We start from the raw sequence: 16489 nt of genomic DNA on the forward strand, positions 1-16489 counted from the left end.
TGGAATGTTTGGACAACTTTCCATGTATTAAATGCTGAATTTAATAGTACTACGGACACTGTTTGTTACTACTTCAATAACGCTTACATCTTGTACGAAGTTGTGAGCATCACTGAAGATCAGGGTCATGCCTCTTCTAACTGTATACCCAGCTAATTGTTCCAAGGCACAGTCATTTAAGGGTCTAAGGTACATAAGAACATAAGAAAGGTAATGCTGGATCAGACCAAGGTCCATCAAGTCCAGCAGTCTGTTCACACAGTGGCCAACCAGGTGCCTCTAGGAAGCCCAAAAACAAGAAAACTACAGCAGCATTGTCCTGCCTGTGTTACAAAGCACCTAATATAATAGGTATGCTCATCTGATCCTGGAGAAAATAGGTATGCATCATGACTAGTATCCATGTTTACTAGCAGCGATGAATACCCCTCTCATCCATGAACACGTCCATTCCCCTCTTAAAGCCTTCCAAGTTGGCAGCCATCACCACATCCTGGGGCAGGGAATTCCACAATTTAACTATGTGTTTTATGAAGAAATACTTCCTTTTATCAGTTTTGAATCCCTCACCCCCCAGCTTCAGCAGATGATCCCGTGCTCTAGTATTATGAGAGAGGAAGAAAACCTTCTCCCTGTCCACTCTCTCTATACCATGCATAATTTTCTAGACCTCTATCATGTCTCCCCTTAACTGCCTTCTTTCCAAGCTAAACAGCTCTAAGCATTTTAACCACTCCTCATAGAGCAGTACACCTTTCCACGTTCTTTTGCTTTTTTTGGGAGGGGGGGAGTGAGAATTGTAATTGAGGTAAGGATGTATGAACTCATTGCATACAGAAAAGACAAATGTACACCACCAATAACTAAAACTGTAACCCTAAATCCTCTCATTAGAGAGCTGACTCCCATTTAATTTAATTTATTGCTGAGCAAACATGCTGAAGACCCTGTAGGATATATCAAAACTAGAAGAATTTTGAAAGTGCTGACAGAAGTATAGTAGTTGCTGAAGAAAAAATTCAGTGGTGTAATGAAACTAATCCAGGAAGATAATTTCAGAGGGCAGCTATGTTCGTCTGCAGTAGATTTGAGTCCAGTAGTAAATTAGAGATTAGAGATTGCAAATGAATTCTCAATTTTTCTCAACTGGTTGGACTAAATTTCAAAAGTGAGTCACACAATTTTGTAGTCCATGCAAGTGTTTTCGCATTCTGATCCTAAAATTTATTTGAAAATATTCCTTATTGATTTCATACTTAACATTGCTCTGGATCAAATTGATTAAGATCTAGGCTTAGGTCTAGCATACCTCAGGTCTTACAGGATCTTCTATGCCAACCACACAAATACAGGTCAGGTCAGTCAAAATATCATTTTCATTATCCCAGTCTGGCTCAGGGTTGTTGGAGAAGTCTCGAAATGCAACACAGATGGTTCTTAGTCCTTCAGAGGCCATGGGTTCAATCACCTTCTTTACCATCTCATCCCTGTCACGGGGTCTAAAGATGCGAGGCTCACCTGCTGCATTAAGGATCTTGGAACACCTGGAAAGAAAGTACATCAACAATTGGATAGCCATGAAAGAAACTGCTGATCAAGGAACAGCAATGAGATCAAGATTTTAGCATGTATGTTATATATGCTGTATTTTGTATGAAAGAATTAACTAGAACATTGGTTGCCACTTTCTTAAGCCAAATGGCTAACGGAATACCACTTAACATTTCTTAATTAAAAGAAACCTATTTGTCATCTAGAGAGCCAGCGTGGTGCAGTGGTTAACAGCGGTGAACTCTAATCTGGAGAACTGGGTTTGATTCCCCACTCCTTCACATGAGCAGCAGATTTTAATCTGTTGAACCGGGTTGATTTCCCCACTCCTACACATGAAGCCAGCTGGGTAACCTTGGGCTAGTCACGGTTTGATTCTCCTTAAAAAAAGGTAGAGAAAATTGGCATATAAAAACCAACTCTTCTTCTATTTACAAATAAGAATTTGGAGGGAGAATTGCCAACTGTTGCCTGAATGCATGCTAAAGTAGCCTATCCCTTCAAAGACTCAGGGGTGCAACTGTTGGGTTTGAAGGGCTTGGTTTAGACCCTCAAGAAGCCCCAAGACTTACCCATTGTCCTTAAGAAAATTTCAGTCAATAAAGTTCTCAATCAATAAAACTGAGAACAACCACAGTGATCTCATACATACAATAACAACCAATAAAAATATTGTTGTACATTTAGAATATTAAAAAGTGTGATATTAAAGATTATTAATAATAATCAAATTCTGAGCAAGGTTAACAGAAAACTGACAAACAACTGTGGCTATTATCTACCAGGAAGTTCTCCTACACAGCACCATGTAAATGAATGGTACCACTATAAAACTGTTAATAGCTACCACTCAATTCAAATTGGACTTACAGAGAAGATGAATTGTGCCCCTAGGACAGCACATGAAGGTTTTGTGCTATTTTCTTGCTGAACATTTGAAGAGTTTAGCATTTGCATGTTTGGAGTAGTAACTTTGGAGTAGTTTAAATTAATATTATAATAAAAACTGGATCATAAGCACACAAACTTTAGTGTAGAAGTGTTCAGTGCAGATGCTGTATACATACTTCTTTAGGACAATTTCTGAAGCTCCTTTGCTGTACATTCGGAAGTTACCATCTGGTAACTGAATGACAGTGCTCATTGACTTTCTCACAGAGTTAAATGTATACACTTTGTACAGCTTCTCTTCAGGGATTTGATTCCGGATCGGTTGATAATCCTGCTTTAGGTCCAAGACATACCCCAATAAGCCGCATTCTGTCTTGTTGCCAACCTGACGAGGTAGACCACCTTCCATTTCTGGTGGCTAAGGAAAAAGACAGAATTGGATTTCAAACCTTTCCTCATGTCCAACAGTACACCGTACTGATGTAAAGTAAATGTTACATGCAGTTGTATATTCCTTTTTCCTAACTTTTTTGTGTGTGTAAATGTAAACAGACATGTCATGGAAGCCTACAACTGAGTGCTACACTGGCAGGGACAGGCATTTGACCTTTTCCCCCTGGACTGTTTTTTCCCCCATTCAAAACTGCTCCCTCCAATTGTTTTTCACCTTGATGGAGATAAAATATTGGAACCTCTTTTCCTTCCTATACAGAGAGAAAATTTTTTTTTGGGGGGGTGTGACTCAGTAAAAAAATGGCCTGAGGCTAAAGGGTTCAATAATCCCTCCCTGCCAGATTACTGCTCAAGACTGTAGCTATTGTTTTCTTTAAAAAAAATAAAAGACGGGAAGTATTATACAACTGCATGTAACACATAGCTCTTACCTTAGAGAGCTGTAATAAGTTCTGAAGCCATCACACAACCTGAATTAAAAACCTTTGAACCAAAATGCAGTTATCCAGTTTTAAAAGGTTACTCAGAATTTTGCCAGAGCAGCTCTGATTTAGATCAACCGCAAACCAAAAGTTTCCTGATCAAAGGCTGCCAGTGGATCATCTAGGGTAAGCCACTATTTCTCAAACTTTAGTTCCCCATCTGTAATGTGGGGACAACAATAATGGCCCATTTAGTTATTTGCTTTATTTATAATCCACCTTTCTCACAGAGATTCAAGGCAGATAAAATTCAAGGCAGAAGCATTATAAAACATATAAAAACACTGTAATAAGAACGGATTAGTAAGACAGAAAGCAATTCAATAAAAACAGTATAAGAAATGACATAAGAAATGCAAAAACTGGATTAGAAAAAACGGAAAACTTAGTAAAAGCAAGAAATGCATACAATAAACCATTCAATATACCATTTTAGTGGGTTGTTTTAAGGAATACCGAGACAGTCACAGCTTATCAAAAGTGCTTTGAGTACTGTTGAATGCTAAGTCTATTTTTCTCCTTTCTTGCCCTTCAGCGAGTTAAGGGGTCATTTAAATACATCTTTTAAATCAATATATTTTTCTTACAATGTTTAAATACAAGATCATTTACAAGCAACCTGGGGAAATGTGACTACAGATATAAGAGACGGTGCTTAGCTTTGGTCAATATAGTAATGTAGCCAGTGTGGTGTAGTGGTTAAGAGCGATGGTTTGAAGTGGTGGACTCTAATCTGGAGAACTGGGTTTGATTCCCCACTCCTCCACATGAGCGGCGGAGGCTAATCTGGTGAACTGGATTTGTTTCTCCACTCCTACACATGAAGCCTGCTGGGTGACCTTGGGCTAGTCACACTCTCTCAGCCTCACCTACCTCACAGGGTGTCTGTTGTGGGGAGGAGAAGGGAAGGTGATTGTATGCCGGTTTGATTCTTCCTTAAATGGTAGAGAAAGTTGGCATATAAAAACCAACTCTTCTTCTTCTCCAACTATAACAGTGCATTCCTGAGCTTTCAGCATGGGGGAACAGTGGGGAGGAGGTGCCACTGGGGCATCTCCTAACCTGTTTCCCCAGCACCGAAAACTTAAAAAAAAAAAAAGGCTTTTAAACTTTTAAGTAGGGCTTTTCGTCCCATAGAGAAAAGCAGGTGCAGCTCTTCTTGCTGCCGGTGTACCTGGGGCAAAAGGGGACAGGAGGCTGCCTAAAGGCAGCTCCGCCCCCTGGCCCACCCCGGGAACGCCTCCCAGAACACACCCCAGAATGCCGGGGCGGGCTTTTACACCGGTTGGACGCGGGCGGAAGGCTCCGTCAGCATCCGGGCCTCCCTGACGGCGTTGAGGCCACTAACGCTGGTGTAAGTAGCCCAGACGCCAGCGTGGGGGCCCATAATACCGGCGCAGCGCCTTCGTCTCCTAAGGTCTTTCATGAGTTGGTTTTTATATGCTGACTTTCTCTATCACTTAAGGGAGACTCAAACCAGCTTACAATCACCTTCCCATCCCCTCCCCACAACAGACACCCTGTGAGGTAAGTGGGGCCGAGAGAGTGTGACTAGCCCAAGGTCACCCAGCTGGCTTCGTGTGTAGGAGTGGGGAAACAAATCCAGTTCACCAGATTAGCCTCCGCTGCTCATGTGGAAGAGTGGGGAATCAAACCCGGTTCTCCAGATAAGAGACCATCACTACAAACCACTACACCACGCTGGTTCCTCTAGTTGTTCCACTGAAGACCAGTTGTTCCACTGCAGACCAAAATGGCTACTCTCTGAAACTATAGGTCAATTACACTTGATATTTTCTTCTGAAAAAAAAAAAAACTGCAGTGGAAGGAAGAATGAATGCAGAACCGGTTGTGCTGGATCAAACCTTCACTCTAATCCAAGGTAATTATCATGGGGGGGGGGAAGCCTATCCTACTTTTCTTTCATAGAGGATGCCAAAGATGCTTGAATATACTAGAGAGAGGCTTTGTCTGGAAACAGGCATGTTGACAATTGAGGCAAGAATTACCTTAGCCTCTAGCTCACTTTGGTTGAAGGTACATGAGGCCTCAGAAGGTCTTTTACCCTTGCTTAGGCTGGAACAGTTTATATCTAGATGGTGGACGCACTCAACTGAAAGAATGGAAATTCTTGGCTTCTCTCCTCAATCTCTTTTGGAGCTTAATCGAGAGCAAGCGAAGTCTCTAGTGAAGCCAAGGATAGGTGACATCAAAAGACAAACAGAGCTTAGGAGATCCCCAGTTTATCTAGCTCCTATCAGAACTTGCTACCGACTGGTCCCAGCTGAATATTTATCTACTCTAGAGCTGAATAAGCAAAGGATAGCTTTAACCCTTGCGAGATAATCAGTTTTACCCTCAGCATTATTGGAGAGAAATTGCCCTTGGGGAAACTGAAAATACTAGCCATGTCTTTCTCAGATGCAGTTATTATGAAGGTATTCGGCAGAAGTTGATTTATCTTATCATTAATTCAAGGGAGCTCAGCACAGAGGAAGAGGAAATGAAATTTCTTCTGTAGGAAGGGGACTCTTTCTGTCTTGCTCAAGCAGCCGAATTCTGCATCATGGCAATTAAGACCTGTTTGGAAAGGACTAATAACATTAAGGATGGTATTGGTTAATTTTAACTGGTAAATTTGTGATTTAAAATGTTTAAATCCTTTTAATTTTAAATTTTTGATATTTCCTAGACAAAGAGGTTATTTTACTTCTTTTAGGTTGGTAACATGGCTGGAGTGTTCTGGTGAATGCTGTTAAATAATTTCATTAATACTAGAGGGGGTAGCTGAGGCTAAGATCTGATGCTCCCCCCCACACACTTTTGGTTTACCCCTGGGGGGTGAGGGAGCGCTGGATCTTAGCCTTGGCTGCCTTCAGTTTTAATTATATTTAATCAAATTAATGATAAATCATCATATAAAAAAAATGGCAGAAGGTGTCCAGAGATACCTTTCCAGTATCAATGGCTTCCTGGGGCTTCGTGGAGGGCATGGCTGAAGGCTGGCTGGAGGAGAAGTGGGAGGAAGAAACATGAGAATGGGGGAGTGTGGGGGCGTGGGTGTAGACACCTGCACTTTGGCTTATGCACAGTAATGGCAACAATTTGACCAGAATTGATCTTGGAGAAGAACTAAGAATTGCATTAAAAGTGCATCAGGAAGACCCAGAGAGTGTAGGGTGGGCGTGAGGTCAACTCTGAGGGACAGAAAACTCATGCATAACTCCAAGGAACAACCGAGTCAGTCCAGGGGTGAATGTGAGTCTAAGTACCCATGCATAAAAGACCTTAGTAGTGTATCCTGATGTGGACTCTTCCCTAATGATTTATCCTGAATTTATGTGAGGACTCCTATCCTGAAGTTTCTGTTTTGCTACAGTTATAATAAACCAAGCCGAGCTTTATCTGTGTCAGATTAGAATATCCTGCCATCATGAGTGTACCAACACCTAAAGAGGGGCTGTAATAGACATGAACTGCACAATTAAATGCTTGTTTATACACATATAAAACAGACAGAGTCTCCATAGTGCTTAATTAGAACTGCCCAAATAATCTAAAGCAAATATCATAACTTAAAGCTACTTTAAAATGTTCACATGGAAGTAAGTAACTGAGGAAGATATTTATCGTATTTTTTGCTCCATAAGATGCACTTTTTTCCTCCTCAAAAGTGAGGGGAAATGTCTGTGCGTCTTATGGAGCGAATGTGTATGAATCCGGCCCTGGGGAGAAGGGCAAAGCTGTCTAGGCAGCGCAGAGCAGTTTAACCTCCCCCCTCCCCCCGCGCTTCCTGGTCCTGAGGCTCAGCTGTTGGGCGGGAGTCCCGGGAAGGGGGGCGGTGGGTCTTTAAACTGCTCTGCGCTGCCTGCCCAGGCAGCACAGAGCAGTTTAACCTCCCCCCGCGCTTCCCAGTCCCGAGGCTCAGCTGTTGGGCGGGGACCCGCCCAACAGCTGAGCCTTGGGACCGGGAAGCGCGGGTGTGTGTGCGGAGGTTAAACTGCTCTGCACTGCTTGGGATGGCAGCGGTGAGGAGTTTAAAGACCCCCCCCCATGGGCTTCCAGGGAGTCCCTAGAAGCCAGGCGGGGGGGGGGGTCTTGAAAGTGCTCTGCGTTGCCTGGGATGTCAGCATGGAGAACTTTCAAGACTCCCCGCCCGGCTTCCAGGGACTCTGCTTTAAAGCCTCCTCTAAAAACTTGTTTTCCTCCTCTAACAACTAGGTGCATCTTATGGTCAGGTGTGTCTTATGGAGTGAAAAATACGGTATTTGCTTAGAAAAGTTGTATGCTGCCTTTTCAGAGACTTGCCTTATAATTATTTGGAAGCAAGTTAGGCAGTTATTATCTGTACTTAACATATCCCCTATCAGAATTATTATTAAAGAGTAAGAAGCCATATGATGAACACACTGGTGATAATAGTTGCAGCTTCTCACTTGCTGTCCTACTTACTAGCTAAAGATTCAATAATTCATCATTTATGTTTAAAACCAAAAAGGTTTAGTCAAATGTTTTTAAAACAACTAAAATGTGTTATCCCTTACTGGTATCCTCTAAAATCTCATCTGAGAAGTTTTCAAGTTGTTTAGAAAACAAACGTTGAATGCAGTTCAACACCGACAATGAAGAGAAAACAGGCTTTCGTGTATGCAATTCATGCAGTTACCTAATCTGCTGATCAGTGTGCACTGATCCACAATTTACCACAGCCTTGAACAGAGGCAGCCCATTCCTAAGGGGTGTGTGTGGATCAGCGGCGGCCAGGAGCGGTGCAGCCACACCGCCTCCTCAGAGGCTTCTTGGCCGCCATGGGAGGGGGGGAAGCACTTTTTAAAAAAGTAAACAATGAAAAATGGGGGAAATGCCCCACTGCCATGAAAGGTGGTGTTCCTGGGGCGAAAGGGGCTAGGAAGCTGACTTAGCTCCGCTTCTTGGAATGCCCCCCTTCTAGTTTAGGTCCTGGTGGGGTGGCTGTGGGGGCGGAGGCCTGCTCCACACTGGAACGCAATGGCAAACCACTTCTGAACGTCTCTTGCCTTGAAAACTCTATGGGCTCGCTATAAGTCGGCTGCAACTTGGTAGAAAACAACATTTAATTAGTGGACCCAAGTCATGACCCTGATACAAAATATAATTCACTTACTGTGCAAAACTGCCCAAAAGGCAGAGGGAAATGAAACTCTATCACCACAGTTACAGTGCAGCTGCAAACCTGTTTGACTGCTGAACAGCTTTGCAGCAGCACTGTACCCTTTTCAGTCAGATAGCAGGAAGGTAAGGAGATCTAAAGTTCAGCTCATGACCAACTGCGGTTGTAGAAAATGGTATGTTGCCTGCCAAGCATGTGAACCTCATGAAATCCTATCACACACACATGCACACGCACACACACTGCTACTTGCAGCACTCTCTAAAATCAGGACAATGTTCCTGTGACCACTTCTAATGACCCACTACACAAGACTAGAGCAATGAAAAATAAGGTCTACAATCTAGCAATGGCTAACCGTGCTTTATCCAATATGATAATACTGTGTTGATAGAAAAATGCAGGATGCCCTGATTAATACTCAGGGAGTCCCTGATCTTAGAGAAAACATTATTTCCTGGAAATAGAACCATCAACTCCACATTATTGCATATTCTGAGTTGGGCCATAAAAAGTTTGGGATCATGTGCCTTAATTTGATAGGATTGCAAGGCACCACACGTGGCGGCTCAAAACCAATTTCAGGCTATGTCAAAGTGAAACCCTCCCAGTTGGGACTCAGGAGAGGAAGGTCTGATACACTGTGAGAAAGGGGTGCAAGTTAAGAACCGGGGAACAGGGGAGGGGAGTGGTCTGCCTTGACAAGCCTTTATTTCAAAGCTCCAGTGCGCTTGTGTCCATTCTATGCAGGGAAATGTTAAGGTAACACCAGTGACTGTACAACTTAGTCTCATGTTTTTATTTCCTTTCTTAGTTCTGATATAGTGTTTCCGGGGCTGTTGTGCGCAAATGAACTGAGACTGTATTTTAGTAGATAAAGATCTCAGACTGTGTTTGAAAGGTCTCACCTAGGGTACCTGGCTGCTTCTCCACACACAGACCATACACTCTTGACTGGGCTACAGTTAGTTTCTGGCCAGGGAGAAGGAGGTGAGAAGCAGCAGGCATACATACCCCAGCCATGAGAGAAAGGCAGAGCTTGAGAGGTAGCACTGTTCCATACAGCAGGAAGGGAGGGGCAAGGGGGAAATCCCAGACCTCTCATATAAACACACACAACCTTCCTTTTTGCCTCTTGGGTACTCATGGGCAAGGGGAAGGAGGGCACAGGAGTAATAGAAGCAAGGATCAGTGGGCAGAATGAAGCTGGAGCATGGGTTCATGAAAAAGGGACAATCTTTCAAATGGGTGGCTTAAAGGTCAGAAAGGCTTTAAAGCATCTTCAATTGAACCCAGAAACAAATAAGCAACCAAGTGTTATAGATTCCCAACAGTGGGGTCTAGTCACTCAGACTGCTGCATTTTGAACTACACTGAAAGTTTTGAGCTGGCTTTAAGAGCAGTCCCATTTAGACCACATTATAGTCGTCCAGCCAGATCAAGAAAGCTGAGTCTGAAAAGGCAAATACTTTCTCTATATGCTGAAACAAGAAGAAAGTGCTCATTGGAATTGGATGCTATCAATATGCAGATGATGCCCAGCTCTCTTTCTCTCAAGCCAAACCTCCTGGTGATATGGTAGCGGTCTTTAGACACTGCCTGACTGCTGTGGACAAAAGGCCAAAACAGAACAAACTGAAACTGAACCCAGACAAGACAGAAGTGGTACTGGTTGGGAAGGTAGTGCTCTTGAAGGACACTGTGCTTCCTACTTTCAATGGGGTTCAGCTGATTCTTGCTGACTCAGCTGAGAGCCATGGGGGTTATTCCTGCTGGAGAAGCAAGTTAATGCAGCTACCAAAAAGCTTTCTTCCAAAACAGTCTAGCCCACAAGATGGGCCCCTTACCTTGACACAGCCAATCTGGCCACCCGGATCCACGCCATGGTAATGCTGACACTAGACTACTGCAATGCACTCTACACAGGTCTCCCTCAAAGTCACCTCAGACACTCCAGTTGATGCAGAATGCCACATCTAGGTAATTATCGGGAACTAGGTAGACCATGCATAACTACTATTCTGCAGTCACTCCACTGGTTGCCCAGAAGTTACTGGCTACCACATGGAAAGCCCTTCATGGCCTTGGTTCCTCAAATCTGCAGGACCACTTCTCTCCCTGTACTACGCAATGACAGTTTCACTCATCTGAGCAGGGCCTTCTGCAGGTGCCAACTTAAGAATGGGAAAGCTCAACAAATGCCCGTACATTCCCTGCTGTGGCCCCCACCTTATGGAATGGCCTGCCTGATAAGATGAGGAAGGCTCCCACTCTCCTGCCTTACTGCATACTATACAAAACTGAAATATTCAGGGCTCCCCCTCCCCACAGAGTTGCATTGTTTTGAAATGGTTCAGATCCTTTGGTAAAGGGATAGGGACTGTAGCCTGTACTGGCTGTAGTCATGTACTGGCTGTTGCTACAAGTATGCTTCTACTCTATAATTTCTGCATAATTTAATGTGTCATGTTTAAATGTTTATTCTTTGTTTTAGCTTGGTTTCAGATTTCTACTTGCTTTCAGAAACCCTACTGCATTGTTTCTTGGATGTCCCATCCTGTAGATAACATTGACTTACACTGTTCAATCCATCTTGAGTTTCAATGAGAAAGGCAGACTATAAATAATATAAATAAATAAGCAAATAAATAAACAACTGGAAATCAGAAGTCTCTCGTATAGTGTGTATAGTTATTTTTACACACACACACACACACACACACAAATAACACAGTCAAACAATACTAGATGCTTTGTGAAACGCTGATTGCACTATCCTGTCCTATTGGGGAGGAATATATTGAGGCTATCCACTGAACAACCACAAAGTGGTTGTAAACAGCTCAACAGTCCATCAAAGAACAGGCTGCCTGATCACAACTGGCAAACAGGATGTGAGCTGAACCAGCAGGTGCTCAAGTATTCCTACTTTTATGTTGTTCATTAGAAATATGAAAATTTATGATCAGAAGTCAATTCTGTAGAACTACACACTACTACTGCATGGTTCTGGGGTTTAGTACTTTGTGCCCTTTCTCCTGCAATTCATGTTTTAAGGCCTAAGCTGTTTATCTGAAATAAGTAACTTTCTGGAAAAAGCGCATAAATAGCTGATACCATTACTGTGAATTGCAATGAATATCAGTTCAACTACATTTGTCCTGGGGGGGGGGGAGACGGTAATCAATGGCAACGTAGCTCCAGTGTCTTGAGTTAATCATGTAGTCAAGTAGCAATACTATAAAGGGTTTCTTATCCTGGCAAATGTAAGCTCTCAACCCCATATTTGCTGAGGTAACACAAATGCTGAAGTAAGATGGTCTGAGCAGGAAAGAAACAGAAATGAATTCTGCCATGTTAAGCACTCAACTTGCTGAGTCTTTTGTGAGTGTCCTTCTGCCTGTACACTTACCCCACAACAGAAAATATAAGTTAAAACCCCCATGCTCTTAACATTATGCGTGGCTCTACACTGCTCCTCTTTAGTCAAAAGATAATAAAGAAGCAATATGATCACTGCTCTCTTTGTCTAATATATGAAAGCCATGAGGGTAAATTTACATGCAGCACTATTTACAGTTAAAATAGGGTTGGCTCCAACCAGCATTTCTGCTACTGAAAAAGGAAGGAGGGTCCCTTTGACCCCCCACAAAGACTATGGTGAGGATCATATAATCTGCATGGACAAAACACCATGTGCATGGGGGCTGTGGGAAGAAGAACTAGGAAAGATGGAGCAAAAATGTTGGCTGGATCTAATCCACAGATCTGAATACAGTTAAGAGAGCAAAGAAATTCCTTCTGAAAACCCATCTGTATTGTAATTTGAAGTACGTCACACTGAAATCAGGGTGAAGGAAACAGTAAAGCAAGGTCTTGACAAGTTGTTTGATCACACATGACCTGGATGTTTGCCCCCATATACCACAATCAACATGAAAAAATCAATTGGTGCGAAAAGGTTTAAGTGAATAATGGTCACTTCCAGCTAATATCTTCAGTAGCAAAGTTGTGGTCGTGAGCTGTAGATAGTATATTATTTTAGGAATAAAGCAGTACCAAATTCGGAGAAATTGAACCATGATCAATGAAAGTTTGACTGCTTTCCATCAATAAAAGCATACTGTTCGTGCAAACAAAAGATAATTTATATGTTGACAAATGTTACTCTTGTTTTTAAAGCATAAATTGTATGAATGGCGGGGAGGGGTGGAGATCACACATGCTATGACCTCTCCTGAATTATGTTGATTTTAAAGGTTAAAATGGAGCCCCCATACAACCTTACATGATCAGGAACACTGAAAAACCAGAGAGAAGCCAGCATTCAAAGAAGTGTGGCAGTCAGAAGTGACGAGAACATGCACTATTACTGTTCATCCCCTATATGAATTTTGATACCATTTGCATTTACTGCCCACTTTCCTTCTCTGACAATGCTGCACATTTTTCTGTAACTCCAAAGTTTGCTGCAGTAAACAGTATACTCTTGAGGGTTGGGACTGATGTCATTCATTGCTTTAGCCCAGTTGCCAAGCAAAACCTGAACACAAACAGTACCATTCCAATACAGCTTCCATCTTTAGGCATACTGGGATACCTTCCATCTTCGGACACAGGCCAGCCTAGCTTTTGGCTTGGGTGCACAATGAGGTTATTTATGAAGCTTCATCAACAATTTCTACCTTCCTCATGTTTTAGAGGCCACCAGGTAAAATAGGCAAAAGTCTGGCATTCGATGCTATCAATATGCAGATGACACACAGTCCTACCTCTCAGTTTCACTAGCATGCCCAGTAACTGTCCGTGCTGGAGGCAAATGAACTATCACAGAATCAGACAAGTCTAAAATAAGGAATCTTGACAATTCCCTGCAAACATTATAAATGATATCAGCCTCCATTCACCATCCAAGTTCAGAGGCTTGGGTATTCCTGGATCTGCCACTGCGACCCAGTGCTGGTTAGTAATCCACAAACTCCCATTGGGTTGATTTGAAATGGGTTTGTCTAACATGAGCTGTTTTATCAAAATACTGCAAAATTTCCTGAGTCCATTCTGAAATTCAGAAAGCCCTAACATTCTTGCAGTGATGTCATCAAGAGTGTAATGTATCTCCCCTCAACCACTGTGAGATCTCCAAGCTTCCCAGTCCCCATTACCCACAAGCCTTGTCCCACTGCTCATTTGATTGAGATTGCCTGCTGAGCTCTGAAAACTGTATATCAAGTCCAAACAGGGCCAAAAGCAGCTGTTGCATCAACCCCTGGCTTAATTCATATTCTAACAATAGCATGAACAGGTATCTTCTTCCTGCAAACAATATTCTGTGGGCTATAACATCAGAGCAAAAGCTAACAGAATAAGATAATATAAGAAAAACTTAATATTATAATAAGTGGATGAAACCAGCATCATATATAACAACAGTTCCTAAACAAAAATGTTGTAATGTTTGAATTCTCAGTTCTTTGTAGTCCATCCTATTCTTTGACATTGTGAAAGCCACATGTGATGCAAACTAAAACACCATGTTTCTTAAATTTCACTTAATTCCTTCTTGACTCTGATACAGCTCTTCCAATGGTACAGGCTTCTCTAGGATGTTGGGTGCTCTAAGTTATTTAAATGTTTGACAACCAATGCATTCCTGCACAAAGGCAGTCAAATGAAATACTAATAATAGTTGAAACACGGAGCACCCACAAAATTAGAAATGCCTATTCATTCCCGAGCAGCGCTGTTCATTGCCCATCATTTCAGTTATTCAAGGAATCGTTCTGAAATAGAAAACAATTGAATTTCAATTGGCTGTTTGTTACTGTTTCATCTGGTAAAACCTTCAGCATTTTATCTGCCATTACCCTCCACCGTCTACAAAGCAGTTGACTCCTGCTTTGTGTGCCTACTCTATGTGAGGTGACGGCATTCAGGATGAGGAAGAGGGCCTTCTCGACAAATGATCCAGCCTTTATAAGGACAGTCCTGCAGACTGTGGGTTCAGTAATAGAGTTTGGCAGCCAGGTGGAGTCAGTCACATCATCAAGCCTTCTGGGAGCATTCTGGGAACTGGCTGAAGCTAAGATATGGCATCGGGACATTTCTGGATGGATGAAGGGGTAGAGGAGAGGAGCAAGCCAGGGGAGGGCATTGGAAGGGTAGTCTATTTATGGAGAATCTACAGATGGCAAAGGAGAAAGAAGTATCCCTGCTCAGGCAGTGTGAAAGAATAGAAGATATGGAAAGGAAGAGCAACAAGGTGGTGCATCCTCCTCCCCTCTTCAGTCTGAGGCCTTGCAGGTCCTCCACTGCAGGGACAATCATGGCAGAGCAAGGACAACGTGGCTTTGGTCAGGGGGAGCATCACACTGGTTTTAATTACTGCAAGGCTCTTCAAGTTTAGCAGAAAGAGCATGGAAAAATAATGAATAAATAAGACTAAATATGAAAATGTTCTTGTGGGATGTAGTGGTGTAGTGGTTAAGAGCTGTGGTTTGGTGCGGTGGAGTCTGATCTGGAGAACCGGGTTTGATTCCCCACTCCTCCACACGAGCGGCGGAGGCTTATCTGGTGAGCTGGATTTGTTTCCCCACTACTCCACATGACGCCAGTTGGATGACCTTGGGCTAATCACATTCTCTCAGCCTAGGGTGTCTGTTGTGGGGAGGGGAAGGGGAGGTGATTATAAGCCGGTTTGATTCTTCCTTAAGTGGTGAAGAAAGTCAGCATATAAAAACCAACTTCCTCATATTGCCTAGACTACAGTTTAAGGCATGCCATAACACACCTCTCTTAAGTAGAGAAAATAATGGAGGGTTTCTATCTCATAGAGACATAATTGCTTTTTCACAATAAATTCTCATGAATCATCATTTGTGTATACTTCACTTTCAGTCTGCACCAAACCGACATTTCAGTGTTTGCTCTGTCTCTTTTTAAAAAATTAACACTTTTATACAGGGAAAAACACGTGTATAACCTATTTTTTTACTAATATAATTTATTCATGGCCTCTTACATAATCCTAAAGATAACGTTCTACATCTGAGGTGAAACTGGGTAGTGAGAGAACAGAGATATTATTTATTTTTATTTTATTTTATTGGATTTATATCCTGCCCTTTCCCTGTCAAGGCATATTTCACCTTCTTCACAATGTGCCCTTTTATTGGTGATTTTTCACACCCCTTTGCAGAAGGCTGAAAAACGTTTGGGGAAGATACTATTCTAGAAAAGAGATATTACACTCGTGCTGTGAAAGCAATTGTGACAACATTCCATCTCCCATTCTTTAACTTGGGTCCTAAGCAATGTTTCTGCTTGCACTGTGGGGGTGGTTCTCTTGCATATCATTTTCATCTGGTTCCCAGAGCTTCTGTTCATTCAAGAACAGCATCTTGCTATAAGCCAAAGAACACCTATTGCCAGAGGAAACTGCTGCAAGGCAGAGGACAGTTTTCCCACCGCAGCGCGAGCAGCAGCATGATGGAGGATCCAAGTCGCTATGTACAGAATGAAATGCAAATCCCAATACAAATCTATGTAAGTTCCTCTGAACCCTAAACAAGTCACAAATAATTATGCGCTACAAGAGCTGGACCAGGGCAAAAGTCTTGGCATGTGGCACTAGTGGGCAGTGAACCCACATGAACACATGAAGCTGCCTTATACTGAATCAGATTCTTGGTTCAGCAAAGAGGCTCTCTGGGGTCTCAGGTTGAGGTCTTTCACATCACCTACTTGCCTAGTTCTTTCAACTGGAGATGCCCGGCATTGAACCTGAGGCCTTCTGCATGCCAAGCAGATGCTCTACCACTGAGGCACAGCCCCTCCCCTCCCACCAAGGCGCACATTCCATCAAACCCGCCCCCCCCAGACACACACACACTTCAGAGTGAGAAAAATGATCTTCCCTTGCCTACAATGATTTTATTATGCAGGCAAATCCAATTTTTATTTTATT

The 16489-nt window shown here is 42.6% G+C and overlaps 1 protein-coding gene across 13 annotated transcripts in view; it reads right to left on the minus strand.

Moving 5' to 3' along the window:
- The window catches only part of ATP2B2 (ATPase plasma membrane Ca2+ transporting 2), a 384163-nt gene that overhangs the window by 58792 nt on the left and 308882 nt on the right, over positions 1 to 16489 (minus strand). For all 13 annotated transcript variants that reach the window (XR_008933969.1, XM_056866978.1, XM_056866987.1 and 10 more), the window contains 2 exons: positions 2619 to 2860; positions 1310 to 1544 (listed from right to left, as the gene is read on the minus strand). Coding sequence is in view for 12 of the 13 variants with exons in the window: in XM_056866978.1 (XP_056722956.1) it covers positions 1310 to 1544; positions 2619 to 2860 (477 nt within the window). In the remaining variant the exon portion in view is untranslated. The remainder of the gene's footprint in view (positions 1 to 1309; positions 1545 to 2618; positions 2861 to 16489) is intronic.

Source organism: Euleptes europaea, chromosome 1 (assembly GCF_029931775.1).
Source record: "Euleptes europaea isolate rEulEur1 chromosome 1, rEulEur1.hap1, whole genome shotgun sequence".
In the NCBI taxonomy this organism is placed as follows: domain Eukaryota; kingdom Metazoa; phylum Chordata; class Lepidosauria; order Squamata; family Sphaerodactylidae; genus Euleptes; species Euleptes europaea.